This window comes from Rhynchophorus ferrugineus, unplaced genomic scaffold (genome assembly GCF_030347505.1).
Source record: "Rhynchophorus ferrugineus isolate W39M unplaced genomic scaffold, kcgeb_rfMv2 rfM10, whole genome shotgun sequence".
NCBI classification, from domain to species: Eukaryota; Metazoa; Arthropoda; class Insecta; order Coleoptera; family Curculionidae; genus Rhynchophorus; species Rhynchophorus ferrugineus.
Window position 1 is genome coordinate 14,622,493 of NW_027472589.1, and position 19,869 is coordinate 14,642,361.

At 36.0% G+C, this 19,869-nt stretch overlaps 2 protein-coding genes across 11 annotated transcripts in view; one reads left to right on the forward strand and one right to left on the reverse strand.

Annotated features, from left to right (window-relative positions):
- Window positions 1-19,869, reverse strand: part of babo (TGF-beta receptor type-1 babo) — a 33,801-nt gene that overhangs the window by 6,539 nt on the left and 7,393 nt on the right. For 3 of the 10 annotated variants that reach the window (XM_076416615.1, XM_076416616.1, XM_076416614.1), the window contains 6 exons: window positions 14,789-14,943; window positions 11,634-11,873; window positions 11,345-11,575; window positions 11,114-11,281; window positions 8,977-9,149; window positions 8,742-8,923 (listed from right to left, as the gene is read on the reverse strand). In XM_076416615.1, coding sequence (XP_076272730.1) covers window positions 8,742-8,923; window positions 8,977-9,149; window positions 11,114-11,281; window positions 11,345-11,575; window positions 11,634-11,873; window positions 14,789-14,943 — 1,149 coding nt within the window. Of the gene's footprint in view, window positions 1-8,741; window positions 8,924-8,976; window positions 9,150-11,113; window positions 11,282-11,344; window positions 11,576-11,633; window positions 11,877-12,509; window positions 12,674-14,788; window positions 14,944-19,869 lie in introns of all 10 variants that reach the window. The other 7 variants (XM_076416613.1, XM_076416612.1, XM_076416610.1 and 4 more) reach the window with 5 other exon arrangements.
- LOC143204147 (uncharacterized) lies at window positions 4,162-7,661 on the forward strand. Its single transcript, XM_076416621.1, has 2 exons — window positions 4,162-4,687; window positions 4,790-7,661. Exons 1-2 carry the CDS (start codon window positions 4,273-4,275, stop codon window positions 5,653-5,655), a joined length of 1,281 nt encoding a protein of 426 aa, XP_076272736.1. The 5' UTR covers window positions 4,162-4,272; the 3' UTR covers window positions 5,656-7,661.

Consider the following 19,869-nt stretch of genomic DNA (forward strand, 5'->3'; position numbering starts at 1 on the left):
CCCGTAGTGAACCAGTGCACTGAAAACAAATTGCCTGTAAACTATGAAACAGACGAGGAAGAATTGCAAAAAGAAGTAGGCTGGATAACAGTTAAAAGAAATAAGAAACGAAAAGCAAACTATACACCTGAAGCTTCACCACAACAACCAAAAACCATTAAAGCACAAGAATTGAATAAAGAAATAAAAGTGCCGAGACCACCTCCAATTATAGTAAGTAATGTCACAGACTTTGACTTGCTATATGAAACAATGAAAACAAATAATATACTATTTAGAGCAACAACATTAAACAATGGACAAATCAAATTAAACGCCGAATGTCGTAAAACTTTTACGAAAATTGCTGAGTGCTTGGAATTCCTAAAATTACAATGGCACTCGTATGAAGATAAGCAAACCAGAGACATTAAAGTAATGGCAAGAGGGCTTCCACCGACAGCTAAAACTACTAAAATAGTGGAAGAGTTAATAAAAAATGGACTTAAATGTACTGACGTCACAAATATCCTGAAAAAAGAACGAAATAAAAATAACAATGGAGAAATAGTTGTCCAGAAGAAGCCTTTACCACTGTTTATGTTATCATTCCAACATAACACGGACATAAAAGCAATTTATGAAATTAAACAAATTCTAGGAGTCGAAGTAAAAATAGAACCTCTTAGATAGGCAAATCTTGTGCCACAGTGCAAGAGATGCCAATTACATGGACACACACAAAAATTCTGTAAAAGGGAACCAAGGTGTGTAAAATGCTCAGGAAAACACATCACGGGAGAATGCAAAAAACCCAAAGGAACAAAAGCGAAATGTGCGAATTGCAATGAAGCGCATCCAGCAAGCTACAGAGGATGCGTAGTTGCGAAAACATTCCAAGAGAGAAGAAATAAAATCAGTCAGGCTAAAGAGCAAAAAACAGTGACTCAAAATAAACAACCAAAAATGTACAACGAAGTCAACGATGAAATGACCTATGCTCAAAGCATAAACCAAACCGCTCAAAAAGAAACAAAAAAAGAAGACGTTACAACCAACGAACTGCTATTGAAACTTATAGCAAAGCTGGACAACCAGGAAAAGATTATTGAATCGTTTTCTGAAAGATTACTTAAACTCGAAAACAATAGGGCGGTGGCCTCAAGAACTAAAAATGGCAAGTAAAGACATCCGCATCGCAATTTGGAATGCTAATGGGATTCAGAAACATCACGCTGACCTACAAGTATTCCTAGAATTGCAAAAAATAGATATTTGCTTAATATCTGAAACCCATTTGACAAAGGAATCCTTTATTAAATTTAGAGGATATTACTTTTACCACACCATTCATCCAGCTAACACAGCAAGAGGAGGAAGTGCAATAATAATAAAAAATAATATATGCCATCATCAAGAACCCGGACTCAGTTTAGCAGAAAATCAGGTAACGGCAGTAACTGTTATATCTAGCAAATACAGGGTTACATTAGCTTCCATATATAGCCCTCCAAGATACAACCAAAAAAAAAGAAAATTACTTGAATGTTCTAAACAACCTAGGAGAAAAATTTATAATCGGTGGTGATTTCAATGCTAAAAATACAAGATGGGGATCTAGAATGACGACAACTAAAGGTAATGAATTACATAAAGCAGCTGCTGAGCTAGGGTGCAGTTACATGTCGACAGGAAAACCAACTTATTGGCCTACCGATCCAGAGAAAACTCCAGACCTGTTAGACTTCTTTATAGCTAGAAACATAACCACTAACTACATGGAAGTTGAAGAAAATTTTGACTTAAGTTCAGATCACACACCTGTGATTTTGACGCTGAGTGAAAACATTATAAGAAAACAACAAAATCCAACATTAACCAACAAGAGGACAGACTGGGAAGGATTTGTTGAAGAAATAAACAATCGAATTCAACTAAATGTTCCCCTTAAGACAGAAGACCAATTAAATTATGAAACCGAAAAATTCGTTGCAGACATCCAACAGGCTGCTTGGAATAACACTCCAGAAATTAAAACTTCAACCAAAGGAATAAATTACCCGAAAGAAATCAAGGAAATGGTAGCTGAAAAACGAAAACTACGGAAAAAATGGCAGCAAAATAGAACACCTGAAAATAAGAATATCTTAAACAACATAACACAAAGGTTGAAGAGGGAAATTTTGGAAATTAAAAACAATTCCATAAATAACTATCTACGAAATTTAACAGACGACAAGAACACAGACTATTCGCTCTGGAAAGCCACTAAATACCTAAAACGATCCTGTCTACATAGTCCTCCGATAAGAAACATGCATGGAAGTTGGGCACGCAGCAACCTGGAGAAAGCAGAAGCATTCGCTGACCATTTAGAGAAAACTTTCAAACCAAACGAAAGTGAAATTGAACACACTTTACCGGACATAGACGGCGAAAATTCGACAATTCAATTAACAACTCCGAAAGAAGTCACCAACGTTATTAAAACTAACATCAAGCCAAATAAATCACCAGGCTATGATTTAATAACAGGGCAATTGCTGCACAATCTGCCAAGAAAGGGTATTATAAAGCTCACTAACTTAATCAATGCAGCATTTCGACTGAAATATGTCCCAGACGTTTGGAAAATGGCTGAAATAATAATGGTTCCAAAACCTGGAAAATCACCAAATGATATAAAAGCTTATCGACCTATCTCACTGTTACCGATGATAGCTAAGGTATTTGAAAAGCTCCTCTTGAAAAGATTAAAACCAATTATAGAGAGAAAAAACCTAATACCAACACACCAGTTTGGGTTTATTACCAAACATTCAACGATTGATCAAGTGCATAGAATAACAGATGTTATTGAAAAAGCCTATGAAGATAATAAAGTATGCTCAGCTGTATTCTTAGATGTAGCACAAGCTTTCGACAAGGTATGGCACAAAGGCCTCGTCCATAAGCTACAGAAAATATTACCGAAGCAACACACCGAACTATTAAAATCTTACATCACAGCCAGAATGTTTAGAGTGAAACAAGAGGAAGCTTACTCTACAATAAAAGAAGCTAAAGCAGGTGTACCACAAGGAAGTGTACTGGGGCCAATTCTGTACCTACTTTATACATGTGATATACCACAAATCGAAAACATCACAATGGCTACATTTGCTGATGATACTGCTATTCTTGCTGTCGGAAACAATAGCGAAGAAGCAACCCGAAACCTACAACAGGCTACTGACGCTATAAATAAATGGACCCAAATCTGGAAAATACAAATTAACCAAAACAAATCTGTGCATGTTCAATTCACCTATAAACAGGCCGCGCTTACACCATTGACCATAAACCACACTGTCATACCATACAGCAATAATGCTAAGTATCTCGGAATGACACTTGATGCAAAACTACGGTGGAAGGAACATGTCAAAAAGAAAAGAAAAGAACTTGAGTTAAAATATAGAAAAATGTATTGGCTAATTGGAAGAAAATCTCAATTAACTATACATAATAAATTACTTCTATATAAACAAATATTAAAACCTATATGGACATACGGAATACAATTATGGGGATGTTCCGCAAAAAGCAACATAAATCTAATACAAGTTTTCCAGAACAAAGTCCTAAGAAGCATCGTAGGTGCACCCAGATATTACCGGACCATTTATTTACATCGAGATCTTCAGATACCGACTGTCAATCAAGAAATTAAAAGAATTGCAAAGAGACATGAGGAGAGACTTCACTCTCATGTTAATTTCGAAGTATTACAACTCTTGGACAACACCAAAACCGGACGCAGACTCAAAAGGACCAAACCATTTGAACTTGTGTAGTGTGTTGTAGTGTAGTGCAGTGAGGTGCATTAGAAAAAACTCAAAGTGTTAAAACAATTATTATTATGTTAGAGACTATGTAGGACTGATGAGTCCTATTAGATATATACCTAGATTTAAGCTATTATAAGGACAAATTGTAGGTTAGTCGGCAACGACTAGTAACAATGTATATAATTATAAAAAATTACGAAATATATCACTTAGTCATCATATTATATGGTGATTCAGTTTCAGTGACACTTTTATTATATTTTATATTTGATAGATATTAGTTAAAACTAAATATATACTTTTTAAGATCAAATATTATTTAAGTTTGATCATTGACAATCCATTAATTTATACCACACCATAATATTTTTTTTATTTACAGATACAAGGGCAAATATATCACAGAGCAGGTTCACTGTTACCAGTGTCAGATAGCGACAACAAATTCCTGCAAATTTATTTTATGGGCAATTCACCACAAGAAATTGATCTGCGTTGTGCACATAACAATTTAGTAAAAAGGTCTATTGTAGAACAATTACAAACTTTATTTCATCAACACAATCAATTGATTATATTGTTTAAAACTGCCCTGGATCTGATGCCATCCGATAATCACAAAATTGTAATCAGAGCTGATAAAACACCTGCAGGTCAACATACAAGACGTTTTAATGCACCAACTATTGATGAAGTTGCTATCGTTGTAGTTGGAGAAAACTTGGAATCCCGTGATATTGTTTTACATCGTCGGAATTTTCAATTACAACCTATAAAGGAAACACACCGCTCATATGATGCACTGCAATATCCCATTATATTTTGGCAAGGTGAAGATGGCTACGATTTATCAATAAAAATGATAAATCCCATTACAGGTAACTAAAATATTAGTTTAGCTATGGCGATAATATCTCAGTCACTATATTATGTATTTTAATTTTATATTTGAATGTTATTAAAACAAAATCTGTTTACAGGTTCTGAAACCAACAAAAAAGTCAGTTCAATGAACTATTATTCATACCGCCTAATGATTCGGGAAAATGCAGATAATCACATATTGAAATGTCGGCGATTATATCACAAATATGTTGATGACATGTATGTTAAAATTGAAACGGAGAGATTAACATTCATCAGGTTGAATCAAACCAAACTCCGATCTGAAGAGTATATTCACCTTCGAGATGCGATTAATACTGATGGAAATGCACAGAATGTCGGTCGGATGACTATTCTTCCAGCAACATACATCGGAAGCCCTCGGCATATGCACGAATATGCTCAAGATGCCATGTCGTATGTTCGTCATTATGGTACAGCAGATTTGTTCATCACATTTACATGCAATCCGCAATGGATACAAATTAAGCAGGAGTTATTACCTGGGAAATCATCCATTGATCGTCATGATATTACAGCCAGAGTCTTTAGACAAAAGTTGAAATCTTTAATGAATTTCATCGTAAAACATAATGTGTTTGGTGAGACACGCTGCTGGATGTATTCTGTGGAGTGGCAGAAACGAGGATTGCCACATGCACACATTTTGGTTTGGTTGGTTGAAAAGATAAGGCCAAATGAAGTTGATGCAGTGATATCAGCTGAAATCCCTAATGTACAAGTAGATCCTGGATTGCATGAGGTAGTTATCAAAAACATGATACATGGTCCCTGTGGAACTCTTAATCAAAATTCACCGTGTATGATGGATGGTAAATGTTCAAAACGATATCCACGGACATTAATATCGGAAACAATTACTGGTAATGACGGTTATCCATTGTATCGTCGCAGATCGACAGCAGACAATGGAAAATCAACAATTGTCAAATTAAATTAACAAGATATTGAAATAGATAATCGTTGGATTGTTCCATATTCACCCATTTTATCAAAGACATTCAAAGCACACATCAACGTTGAATCTTGCCATTCAGTGAAATCGATTAAATACATTTGCAAATATGTAACCAAAGGGAGTGATATGGCTGTGATTGGAATTGGTGCAGAGAATTCTAATGATGAAGTTACCCAATACCAAATGGGCCGCTATGTCAGTAGTAATGAAGCAGTTTGGCGAATATTTTCTTTTCCTATTCATGAGAGACACCCTTCTGTTGTTCACTTAGCTGTGCATTTAGAAAATGGACAAAGAGTGTATTTTACAGCACAGAACGCAGTACAAAGAGCTGCTCAGCCACCATCTACTACATTAACCAGTTTTTTTGAGACATGCCAAAACGATGATTTCGCACAAACATTGCTATATTCTGAAATGCCAAAATATTATACCTGGAATCAATCCTCAAGGAGATTTATACGACGGAAACAAGGAAAACCAGTTCCAGGATATACAGATGTATATTCCACCGATGCGATTGGCCGGATTTATTCAGTACATCCAAGCAATGATGAATGTTTTTATTTACGACTGCTATTAGTCAATGTACGTGGCCCAACATCATTCCAACAGTTACGAACTGTTGATGGTGAATTGTGTGGATCCTACAGAGAAGCCTGTCAACGTTTGCAATTGCTTGAAAATGACGCTCATTGGGATCAAACTCTCAATGATGCTGTAATATCATCACACACTCATCAAATACGAACATTGTTTTCTATAATCATATCTACATGCTTCCCATCAAACCCAATTGATTTGTGGATGAAGTACAAATATTATATGTGTGATGATATTTTGTATCAAATACGGAATAGAATGGGAAATCCAAATATACAAATCAGTGAAGAAATTTACAATGAAGCATTGATTTCAATTGAGGACATGTGCTTGATAATGTCAAACAAACTATTAATTCAATTAGGCCTGACCGCGCCCAATCGTCCAATGCATGACGCTTTTAACCAAGAGTTGCATCGAGAAAGACTGTATGATCTCAACGCTTTGAAAGAATAAATTCAAACAAATCTTCCACTGTTAAATGAACAACAGAAGTATGTATTTGAAACTCTTATGAAAGTAACAAATGATGAAACTGGAGGGATTTATTTCTTAGATGCACCTGGTGGTACAGGAAAAACTTTTTTTATTTCATTAATATTAGCAACAATTCGCTCACAAAATAAAATTGCACTTGCACTCGCTTCGTCGGGAATCGCAGCAACTTTGCTTGAAGGTGGTCGAACAGCCCATTCAGCACTAAAATTGCCATTAAATATGCAAAGCAATGAAACTCCAACCTGCAACGTTTCGAAGAACTCTGCAATGGCAAAGGTTTTGCAGCAATGTAAATTGATTGTTTGGGATGAATGCACGATGGCACATAAAAAATCTTTGAGAGGCTTTAGACAGAACCTTAAAAGATCTACGTAGCAATAATAACCGATTTGGTGGTGCAATGATTTTATTAGCAGGAGATTTTCGTCAAACATTGCCAGTGATTCCACGATCAACGCCAGCTGATGAACTCAATGCATGTCTAAAGTCCTCCAATTTGTGGAAACATGTTAAAGTACTTCATTTAAGCAAGAATATGCGTGTCGAGTTGCAAAATGACCAATCTGGAAACATATTCTCTAAACAACTCATTGACATTGGTAATGGCAAATTTCCTATAGACATGTTGACGGCTTGCTTTTGCTATGACTATAAACAAGTCCCAGGGGCAATCATTAAGTGTTTGTGGTATTAATCTAGAAAACCCATGTTTCTCACATGGTCAATTGTATGTTGCCTGTTCCCGTGTTGGAAAACCATCAGATTTGTTTATCTATGCGCCAGGTAATCAAACAAAAAACATCGTATACCACAAAGCAATATAATGATAATAATAATAATAATTATGATTCACATGATTAACAATAAAGCGATTACTTACTTTTCAATCCTTATATATGTTTTATTTAATTATTTTTTATTCACAACGCCCTATCACCAGGGTGATGGTTCTGTTCAGGAGAATTTTTTAAAATACGTAGGCACAAAAACTGCCACATTACAAATCTTTTTGACAGGACGAAGTCTGTCGGGTCAGCTAGTTAGTCATAATATCTATTAATAATTCATGGCAGATATATTGTTCTTTATGCCGGAAACAGGAATGGTTAATAACATTTTTGGTTTGCTCAATCAAACAGATTGAAGAATAAATTGACAAATGATGGACTTACTAACAAATGTTAGAAAGATTGGCAATTAACACCTTAGTTATTCACTTGAATGAAACGGGATCATGATTCAATGCTGACAATTTCCAAGGCAGAGTGATGAGAGTGGAAACAACTAAAAGTGAATATATAATTGATATACGATAACTGTAGGAAATCTTAATGGAGAGTGTAGTTGTAAGGTGAAAGATTTATGTGCATAAACATGTTGATTTGGATTCATAGTAACATTCTTTTGATTTATCTCTGTAGCCAACTCAAAATTGTGTAGTGAACAGCATAGTCACGTAATTGTAATTTTAATTACATTGTAATTGTAGTTACTGAAAACAGAACTAAATGGATTTCAGTAGTAGTTTAGTTATTGTGGATTTATAGATTTTCTGCTGAAATAATTTATGATTTCTTTTTGCTGATTTTCTAGTTCCAGATTTTATCATCATTTTATTAATTCTTCTAGCATATTAGCTATTATAACTGAGTTTTCTGCATTTCTAAACACTCGTTCACCACTTATTTTATTGTTCTACTATACATTAAAAAGCATGTTTCAAGATTGAGAGAGAAAACGTTGTAAAAATGTTATTATTGACCATTATGTGAAGAAAATAATTAAAGTTACTATCTTGATAAGATATATTCATATTTAGTTTGTATGGGAGTAGTTTGCATGTGTAAGTTTTTGAATAGTAAATGTTCCCTATGAGGAATAATTAAGAGGAACTATTTCACTCTATTTATATGAATATTCCAGGAAAATAATGACAATGCTAATGGGTTAATTGCAAAAGTACGTACCGTCGCATATCTTCAATGGTAGGATCAGATGGTACCGCGTCGAAGAACGGTAACTGATACTCATCGTAGATACCACCGACGTTGCAGCGACGCGCTATCTCCCAGAAAATCAAGCCGAGCGCGTAAACGTCGGCCCGCTTGAACGAGTCGAATTGTTCGATGTTCATTGTCTCGTCCAGAACCTGAAACAGCTAGGGGAATCAGTATGTCGGATGGGTTTACGTCAAACGTCTACCTCTGGGGCCATATAACGCCTGGTGCCGACTCGATTGTTGAGTGGTATGTCTACGGTATCCGTGGTGACATCGTGCCTGACCGCCAGGCCCAAATCACCAATAGCACAAGTACCATTTGACTTCACCAATATATTCTTCGATTTCAGATCTCGATGAGCTATTGCTGGTTTACCTGCGATAGAAACAATAATAACCATTAGTAATATTTTAACTATTAAACATTTCCCTAGTATTTCTTGTTGTAATTTAATAATTGTCACACATTAAAAGGCGTTTTGTTCTCCAGTTTTAATACTTATGACTTAAAATAACCCAAGTGCTTCATGACATAAAAATAGGATTTATCTTAAGGGATTTTTTCAACTATAAATTATAATTCTCCAGCACGATCGTTCCAGGTGAAGATTAAAGATATTCTCTCTAGACGGAAAACCAACGACGCTGGAGTTCCACAAGGGGGGGAGCCATGGCACCCGCTTTATTTAATTTTTTTTTTCAGATATCCCTAGGAGACCACAAGTTGAGGCAGCTTTTTACGCAGACGACACTGTTTACTTTTCTTCTTCAAGAGTAGCACCGCACATCGAAAGCAGACTCCAAAAACAACTCGATGAGACGGTCCAGTGGTTACATTTCTGGAGGCTACAGGTCAAGCCACAGAAAACCCAGGTCATCTTCTTCCACAACAAGCGTTTTGCACCGAGTATTTCGCGTCTTAAAATCGAGAACGCCGAAATCTCATGGTCAGAAGAAGCCACCTATCTCGGTCTGGTCATCGATCCGGGTGCGATCGATCGCAAGTCCGGGTGGAACGCCCAGATTCAAAGGTCCCTCCAGGAAGGTCAAGGTATTGTTAATTTGCTGTTTCCGCTTATCAACCGGGTCAGCCGGCTTCCTCTCTCAATAAAATCTCTCCTGTACAAGATGCTAGTTCGATCAGTCTTTCTATACGGCTCCAGTGTCCATCTAAAATATGTCTCACCTAGCCAGGTGGAACGTCTTCAAGTCTTTCAAAACAAAATTCTCAGGAGAATAATCAATGCCTCCTGGTTCGCCGAGAAACAGACGCCCCTCAAGTTCACGATTTTATATTCGAGCTCTACTCGAGATATTTCTCCCCTCTTCGTCTCTCGGACAATAGATGTATTACCGAGCTGGCTGATATTTTAGGCCAATAACTCATTCGGCTCTTCTTGGCCTTATTCTATCAAAGCCGACACTACCCCATCGTGCTCTAACTCCAAATAGTCTCGACCTTCTCCGGCGAGCGATTAATTCATGTACCGCAAGCTGCGTGGTGTGAAACGACGCCATGTCCTTGCCTGGCCCTTGCGCCTCTTATCGGTGTTACTGGTTACGAGCACCCTCCTTACTAACAGTAAGAAGTATCAATTAAGGTCATTGGATCAGCTGATAGGGTGGGGTTTAGTAGTGATTTTTGTGGTCAGACATACATTCTCATAATATACTGTAAAAAGAATATCAAAAACGCTTGATACCCTTTCCTTCAACAATTGAGAGCTATAGGTCTGATAACATAAATAAAGAAATTTACAAACTAACATTTTCGGCAGAAAAGTGGCTTCATATTACATTTTACCTTTTCAATTAGGAAAATCTGATAAATATGAAAATACATATCAAAAAATGTTTGAAAGTTATAAAAACTTGTTATTCCTGAAACAAGACAAACATCGTATTTTTTCTAATTATTCTTTTAATGTTAAAAATATGAGTTTTCAAGAACACACAAACTCTAACGATGCTTAAATTGTAAGATGATATTGAAAAGGATTTAGAGAATCATAAACAAGAGAACATTATCAACAATGTTTTATAGCTTTCAATAAAACAAATCTTTATATTTATTTAAATGTAAAAGTGTAAATTAAATCAACATATTTAAAAGAACCGAATGAGATATTTGAATATAACAACATCTGTACATAAGTTAGGATATAACGGTTCTTATAGACGAGCGAAGAATCGACTTATTGGTATATTAGCTATTTTAATTATATGAATCAAGTGAGTGTATATATATATATATATATATATATAAATTATAACCCATTATAACAACGCTGAATCAGGGATTTTAGAACAACGAGGTATTAATGGTTCAGCGTTACTTGCCTTGGGTCCCCATAATATCCATATGGAGATGTGCCAAACCGGTGGCGATAGACAAAGCCATCCGTATCATGCCGCTGGTATCGAGAGTGCTGCGTCCCAGGAAATCAAACAGGGAACCGTGTTCGTGAAAATCGGTTATCAACCACAGCTGCGTCCAAGTCCCATTATCTAGAAAGAAACAAACCGTTCAAACATTTCGATCTTGGGGTCACGGACCCGAATTGCTCTTACCCTTATTATCAGCCGCGATGAACCCGAGGATATTCTCATGCCGGAGCATCACGGTCTGATAGATCTCTGCCTCCCTGAACCACGACCGCTCCTCCCGGGAACTGAAGATCTTCACGGCCACGTTCTCGCCCCGCCAGCGGCCCCTCCATACCTCCCCGAACCGGCCCTGGCCGATGATCTCGATCAGTTGTATCTGGCGGGCTATCGAGCGCTGTACTAACAGAGGTAATCCTGCAACAACGGATACCGTGTACGGCCGGTCTTCGCCCGAAGGGGGTAAAAGCCTCACCAGAACCGCTGCCGCTGGTCGTCATCTCGATCATGTGCTTCAGACTGACACCCTTGCTCAGAATGGGATGGTCCGGAGCTTCGATACTGTCGTCCCCGTGCTTCAGGTGGTGATGCAGACCGCGTTTCTTGCGGGTATTCATCTTAATGAAGCAGAATAAGGTGCCTACAAGAGACACGATCGCCATGGATAGCACGACGTACAGCGTCATGTGGAAAAAGGGCAGGGACTGTCTTGGACCTGCTTGGTTTAAAATTGTCTCGATTATTCCTTTAATTAAGTGTTCATTCATCGGCAAGATGAATGTGACGTATCGTACATTGTCCAATATTAATCGGTGGTAACCGATTGGACGATGTGCGTGATTTAAAACTATTAAAGCACTTATAACTAGAACCAAAAAAAAAACAAGCAAAAAGACGATAAAAATAGAACATAAGCAGATCAGACATGCAAGCATTGGTTAGCTATAGATTAATCCTATAAAGTAAGAACATACCGTACTTTACTCTTAACAAGTCAGAAAGGTTTCTTATATTTAACCTGTCATGGCTTCAAAGATCTCCACATGTCTTAGTCCATGCTCTATGATCGAACACCCCTATAAAAAATCGACTGCTCATCGAACCATTCATGCTCTCAACGTTGCGGAAACGTACGACACGACATAAAACGAATGACTGAACCACACGATACAGTGCAATAAAACGTTATTATTACCCATTATGATTGAAATGATGGCACACTGAATGATCGCATTTCGATGTCGAGTTTCCCCTACGAAAAGACGACAAAACATTTGGAGCAAAACGACAACGACGATCGTAAACGAGAACACCGCCATATCCCCTCCCCCCGGTAAAGTTCTATCCTGACCTGACTGCTTCTCGAGGAAGCTCGCCTCCGATAGGGCATCCTCATTGCAGAAGTCCGCGTTCCGACAGCAGGACCGGACGTAATCGAAGGTCGTTTCGTTGCAGAATTCTGCGTTTTTCCCAACTTCCTCGATCAGGTCCGGAAATTTTTCGGTGTCGAAACATCTATAAATATAAATAGGACGGTATAGTGAAGGAATGAGAGTCGGTTTATGGTTTGCTCGAAGGAATGGTCGTTGGTCGGTGATTATGTATGCTAAAAAATTAATAATACCTTGTTCTTCGCCATTTTTACCTCACATTTATAGTTTTTCGGCGTTATCCTTGTTTTTATTACCATTTCCTGAAACGTTTTGAGATCTTCCTTTAGAATACAGCACATATGTATACTATTTATTCGAAACCACCCTCCAATCTTACTTTCCAGATTAAAGGAATCATTTTGATATTTTCTACTGTTATAACACGCAAATAATAATTACTATGTGTGATTTCAGCTCACTGATTAACATATTCTCTGTTTGTAATACGGTATAACTGAGTTTTAGTCATATATGGTTGAATTCAACAATGTTCTAAATATAAAATTTTTACATTAACTACGATTTATACTACATATTCAATTTAAAACTAAAATATTTTTCTCTCACTACCTTATACCTATTTATAATAACTACCTACTACCACCATATTTAAAAATATTTGAAAATTGCAAGTGCATATGCATTTATATAACATTGGTAAAAAAGTAATTTAGGATATGCAGTTTTGTACATAATTTTTTCTTAGTGCAGTATTTTTACCAATGGGTGTAATTAATTATATTAAGCTGGTAAAAAAACAATTTCGGTATTGTATCGTGAAATAACAAATCCTTTTCTTTAGCCATATATTATTTTTTTTGCATGTTGATTTGTTGGTGCTGGAATGGGCGATTAAACTCTACCATTTAAAGAATTTTGTAATATTCCATATATAAATGAATCTTTAACACAAGCATGATTATATTTTGATACATTTTTCTCTGTTAAATGAATCTTATTTGGAATACTAGTCAATTAACGAACATCCCCACTTCTAAAGAGCCTTTCATATTGGATAAGTATCAACTTTTATTTTAACACACTCTCCTTTTTTGATTTGACATTTCTTATCTTTGCTTATTCCTTAAATATACCTCTAACAAATCTTATTTCACTTCATCCACCTAGATCTTTATCTTGTTTTAGTCCTCTTGGCATCTACCCTGTTATTGCATTCTTTACTGTATTTCACAGTTCTTTTTTATTCTGTATTCATTCGTATACTTGTTTAAGAATTGTTATTACTCTTAGACAATAACTTGCTATTCGTTTTATTAGTGTGTTATATCAATTGAGACTCGTCAATTTGTTTTCCTTTCCTGATATTATAAACCCAAGATCTATGGTCTTTCTCTAATTCTTGGTTGCCAATTTTTCAATATCTACCTCAAGACATCTTAAACTATTTCAAATTGTCTATAATGTGTTTATTCTCACTCTCATGCCTTCAGCAGTTATATGAGCACTAAAACTTGGTTATAATTTGATTTGTCGAATCCGTGGGCATATTTACCCATCCTTTCTGCATCTGTTGGTTTCTTTTTTTAATGCTGTTAAAATCACATTTGTAAGTATTTTGAACTAATCGTTTAATATTACCAAACATTGTCCGATAGTAAAATTTCATATTGCGTGTCCGCCTTATACACATTCAGTGGAATGCTACAGTCCACAAATAAGATTAGCAGCAATTTTCCTGTGAACGTAACCTAAATATGAAATCAAATGGTAAAAACAGAAATACGTAATCGTAACAGAAGTTTCTCGAAATTGCGGTTTAGACAGAAACCGAAATTGCTTTCTTGCCAACTGACGTCGATACAGTGAACAGTCCGTTAAACCTAAAAAAACATTTATTTAGAACAAGTACTACCATGCAATTTTCAGTTTTCGGCAAAGCGTAGCGATTATAGGTTAATAATATGTATGTTGCCTTAGTAACTACAAAAATAAATTAAATAATAGGAAATAAAAGTATGAATATGTACAACAGTAAGTAATTGAAGCGATAAATGTGGAAACTAGATCGGAAAACTAGTCATCACTGTCGTCATTCTAAAACCATACCATCGCGTAAAAAATTGGGGAACTAAATAATAATAGAGAGCGGAAAAGAGAGTAAGGGATAGTTGTGTGAGAGAGAGAGATAGAGTGAGAAAAGGCGACCGGTGGTTTAAGGCCGTTCGGCAGCATTTACCTGAGGACTGGGTCATCAAGAGAGGCCTCAGGTTCAGATTGCAGTAGTTCCTGTCTTTGCAGCACTCCATCACGAACGTGCTGCTCAACGTGTTGTTCGGTTTGTGACAGAACAACGGGTTGTTCGTCGGCAAGGTGAGGTCGCGGTTCAAACATCTGGAACGTGTGGGAATCGTGGAGGTTTTTAGGGGACTCTCATTAGATATAACTGGGCTTGTTAGCGTGATGGTATCGGCGTCCTTAAAGGACGCACTGACGTTATTCCGGACACGCCGAGGTTCTTCTCAGTACACGCGCCTATTTTTCTAGTGAGCATGCCGATCAAAAATGACTCGGAGATAAATCTAGTGAATCTTTAAAACCGGGGAAGACATCCCCAGTATGTTGTCTATTGATTAAAAAAAGTTCATATCGTTATTTACGCAAAATTTTCAACTATATAAGATGTACAAGTAAGTTTTGGGGAACTGCAAAAGATGGCGTAACTAGTATTAAATATGTAGGGGCCGCTACAACCCTTTCGGCCACCAATATTACATCTACGTTAAGTTCAAAGGTTGGCAACGCTGGTGGATTGGTAACATGCGGTTCTCGGCTATAAAAGACCATCACGACGACGTCTCTCTCTTCTTTTTCTCTACCCCTTATAACATTACCACTTTCATAGCGCTTCCGTACTTCATTTACCTAACCTAATATCCTGTCCATTCTCCCGTCGACCACATGTAGTAATTAAATCGAAATAAAAAGTTTTTATTCAACGGATGTTTTCTGTTCCCGTACGAATTTCTTCCACAAAAATAGTAGTGAGTGTTCCGATAAACGACTGCGTCGACAACTACACAATCCGATCGACAAGACGAACATTCCTACAAATAGATTGGAACCTATAGTCGATCCAAAGAAGCAATGAACATCACGTCATCAAGATGTTTAATGTATTGCCTATAGTAATTTGTAAATTCGTTTTAGAATCGGATATTTTCCTTCTCATTTTATTCCAGTTAAAAAAAGATAAAATGCTGTCTGATACGTTCGAACTCGTAAACGACTGCAAAAGTCGTTCGGTTGTCAAATGTCTGCAAAATTCTCCAAAATATTAGTTATGACACCTACAGCTTATAAACCGGCAAACGTTTTAATTAGCTTTACTTGCTTTGGTAAATTTCAAATAGCTGCTTATTATTACTCTGATTGAAAAAGCCCAAGCCTGACAGAACAGATTGCGTTTCTAATCAGTTACACTTCGGACGGGAACGAGATAATGGAGGTCCCCTCTTGCCAATAAAATTCGTTAGAGAAGTAAACATTCTTACTCTTAAATATTAAGTTGCAACGGTTTTTATTGAGTGTTTTTTTTGCGTGTTGCACTGAATATTAGTATGGACACGGTTTTTAAAATATCTCAAAATATTAAAAATATAATCTTTGATTCACCGAAAAAAAGAAACGACCCTCATACGAAGCGGGCGATGAATCAAGATCAGATCGATGTTAGCTCTACCAGAGATCAAACAAATGAAATGTATAAAAATAGTGAGTAGTTTTTTCAATATTAACATAATTTAATACAATTATTTCAAAGGAAATTGTCCGGAAAGTATCCATAGATAGCTTAGAGCTATGATATATGGTCTTTGAGGCATGTAGAACATTCCTTCGTACACTGTTGGATAATATAGGATTTAAATGGTGTAAAGATAAAACACGAAGGGGTCTAATGGAACTTCCAGACATTGATATAAAAAAATACAATTTTTAAAAGAATATAACAAAATCAAGGAAGACTTATTATTTCAATTTGTGCATTTAAACATGGATATTTTAGAATGGACCAAAGCCAAAGTGATAATAAAACGTATTAAGACAATAACAGTTGAAAAATATGTATGTATATAAAAATAGGTGTGTAATTGTTTAGAATTATACCTGAAAATTACGTTAGAATGTATGAAGTGATGATGGATACTAACTGTTTTGTAGATATGGTAAGCGCATTTGGGAGAATTCAGTGATTAATTTTATCAAGAATAGTGTACACAAATAAACACATCATAGACGGAATCAAGAACTAAACGTAAGAAGGTAAAAATGAATCTCTCTAATTAAAATAAAATACATTACTTGAATATACAATTGTTAATTAGGTGGATTAGGCCTCCAGAGGTGGTACAAATAAAAAAAACTACGCCTAGAACTCTACCTCATGAATGGTGAGGAAAAGAGTTAAATGAAACTACAAAAAAACTATAACCTATAAACTAGTCTCGCTATATAATTAACTGTATTTTAAATTATTCGAACTAAAACGCATAGTTGATGTGGCAATCGCGACGTTTTAGCTTGAGATGACGTAGGTTCACTGTTACTTTGGATAAACGATATATTTGACTAATAAGTATTGATACAAGATGGTTGTTGATTTTAAGAATCTGTTCTGTAACCATTTTGAGCTTGATTACTTTCTTGATTTTATGTGATTATAGTTCTAGTAGTAAGACGAATACTGTCGCTTTTACACGCTTATATCGTATTTCATTAGTGATGCTCCACCCTCACGTTTCTCATGATGGCTCAAAAGATTTTTCTTCGTTAAACACACTTTCCTGCGGCCTGATTCCACTCTCACTTTTTGATTTGATGGCAAAAGGGCACTTGTCAATTTTTGGAACGTCCAGATATTTAATGCGCAACGTATCTTCAACGAAGTATTATTACTTATGCCAACAGGCAGTTTTCCTTCGAGTCCAGATTGCGATATATTTTTTTGACGGCTGGTATTCGAAACCCCATTATATTGAGTAAATTCTCGGTAAAGATACTTCTATGATTATTTTTAAGCTATTCAATGAGTTCGTGGAGTATCGTCTACTCGTCAAGAGTAGAACTAAAACTCCGACATTGTTTTTCATCATTCATGATGCACTTGAACATTTAAAAAAAACGAAAGTGTGCATGAAGTATATTCTACTTCTACTTACTTTTCACTTCAAGAAGGTATTTATTAGGAAAAATTGATACTATATCTATTAATTAAAATATTTTCTAACACTTTCTACAATCTTTTTCCATATTTCTGGTAACTTCTGGAAAGAACAATGTTGGTTTAGCGATCAAATCATCCATTATCGCGTGTGCCAATACTGTTTAGATCTGATCAAGTAGTAATCAGAAAGCTCTATGTTTGGTGAGTACGCTGGGTTCGAGAGGATTTCCCATTCAAGTTGCAACAGTGTCTCCTCAACCTTTCACAAGACCGGTCGAGCGTTGCTTTGCATGAGAATGACTTTGCGCCTGTTAATCGCTATTGCTGGTATTTTCTTGCAGCAATACGTCAATCAATTGCTTCAAATGACATCTGCAGACGTATGTAGTAACAATTTTATTTGGTTTTAGCAGATCGTAATACACTACACCTTGATGATCCCATCATATGCACCAAATGTCTTTATGAATATAAATATTCCGCTTTCTTGTTGATGTGGTTGGTTCTCCTAGACTAACCCTGAGTTTGGGATTATCGTAGTAAATCCACTATTATGTTATACGAGAAACTGATTCCTGAAAATCATTTGGGGCTGATTTGATTCTCCAGACTGTTCTTACAAAAAGTAACACATTGACATCAAAACAATTTTAAATCGCTGAAACTGAAACCGACAATCGGGGTATGATGGAGCAGCATCACCATAAGATTCTAAACGTGTTTGATGGGCTTCGGCAGCAGATTTATTCAAACCCAACAATAAGAGTAAGGAATGTCGAGAATTTCGATGATTTCGAGAATACTAAATGGTGAATTGGTATTTCATGGACAGAAATGTCAAAATCGTCAAATCTAATGGTGGATACGGATCTGAATATTCGGTTCGAACGGATTCGGCGTATTGATTATGTCTCTTATGTTGTCTGTGAATCCGCCGAATCAGTTCGAGCCGAATACTCAGATCTGTACCCACCATAACAGTTGTTTACATGCATCATTTAATATATTTTAATATATTTAGGGTAAAAAAGGAAAATACAATCAAGTTTGACACAAGCATCATCATTTTATTTTCAAAATAAGATAAGGACGTGTCATTTCATCAAAGTGTATAGAACATTTTTTATCCTCACGTTAGACAAAAAGCCCAAACACATTAGAACCAAAATAAAACAACTATACTGGTTAGTCGGAAGATACTCTCAACTTGATCTAAAATCAAAGAGGTTGATCTATAATACAATTATAAAGCCAATTTGGACCTATGGGGTGCAAATATGGAGTTGCACTAAAAATTCAAATCAGTTAGTCATACAGCGCTGTCAAAACAAGGTTCTTCGATTGATTATCAATGCCTATCGCTATGTAACCAATGAAGAACTGCACGATGACCTGGAAATCAAATGGATTTGCGAAGTTGTGCAGGATTTCGCCTTGAAACACGAAATATTACTAAATCATACTAACGTGGAAGCAATACAACTGCTGGACAACGCGCAGGATGTCAGGAGATTGAAACGAACAAAACCATACGAACTTGTGTGAACATTTAGTGTGTATTATTAGTGTAAACTATAGCTATAAGTTAATAATTAATAAATAATTATAATTTTATAATTGAGGAATACATACTGATGTATTTTCTCGCACTCGTCTTGCTTGTTAATTAATCCAAGCACATAGGAAAAGTAGTAATAGTAGTAGTTACTTTTGTTTGAATATATTCTTATATGAATATATATATATATATATATATATATATATATATATATATATATATATATATATATATATATAGTTTTATATGAATGTGCCGCTGATTGCAGCGTAAAGCATATGTTGAAACATGCTCCATCGATTCTGCCATCAGTATCAAAGAACTTGATGGCGCTTAGCTGGGAGTCGTTAGTAGATGAAAATTCATATCAAATCCAAAGAGAGATCGCTGACACCTCAACAAGCAATTTCAAACAATCTTAAGGTTATAGAAATGATTGAAAACGAAGGAAATTGGATCAATTATAATGGAATCAGTTTAACGATCTACTGTGAGCCACTCTAGCTTACGAAACCACCACTAGCGAGACAACTGCTTC

Coding starts and splice junctions, on each gene's coding strand:
- LOC143204147 (XM_076416621.1), top strand. CDS start 4,273: ATGGGCAATTCACCACAAGAAATTGATCTGCGTTGTGCACATAACAAT. Junction 4,688..4,789: donor AATGATAAATCCCATTACAG/GTAACTAAAATA, acceptor ATCTGTTTACAG/GTTCTGAAACCAACAAAAAA.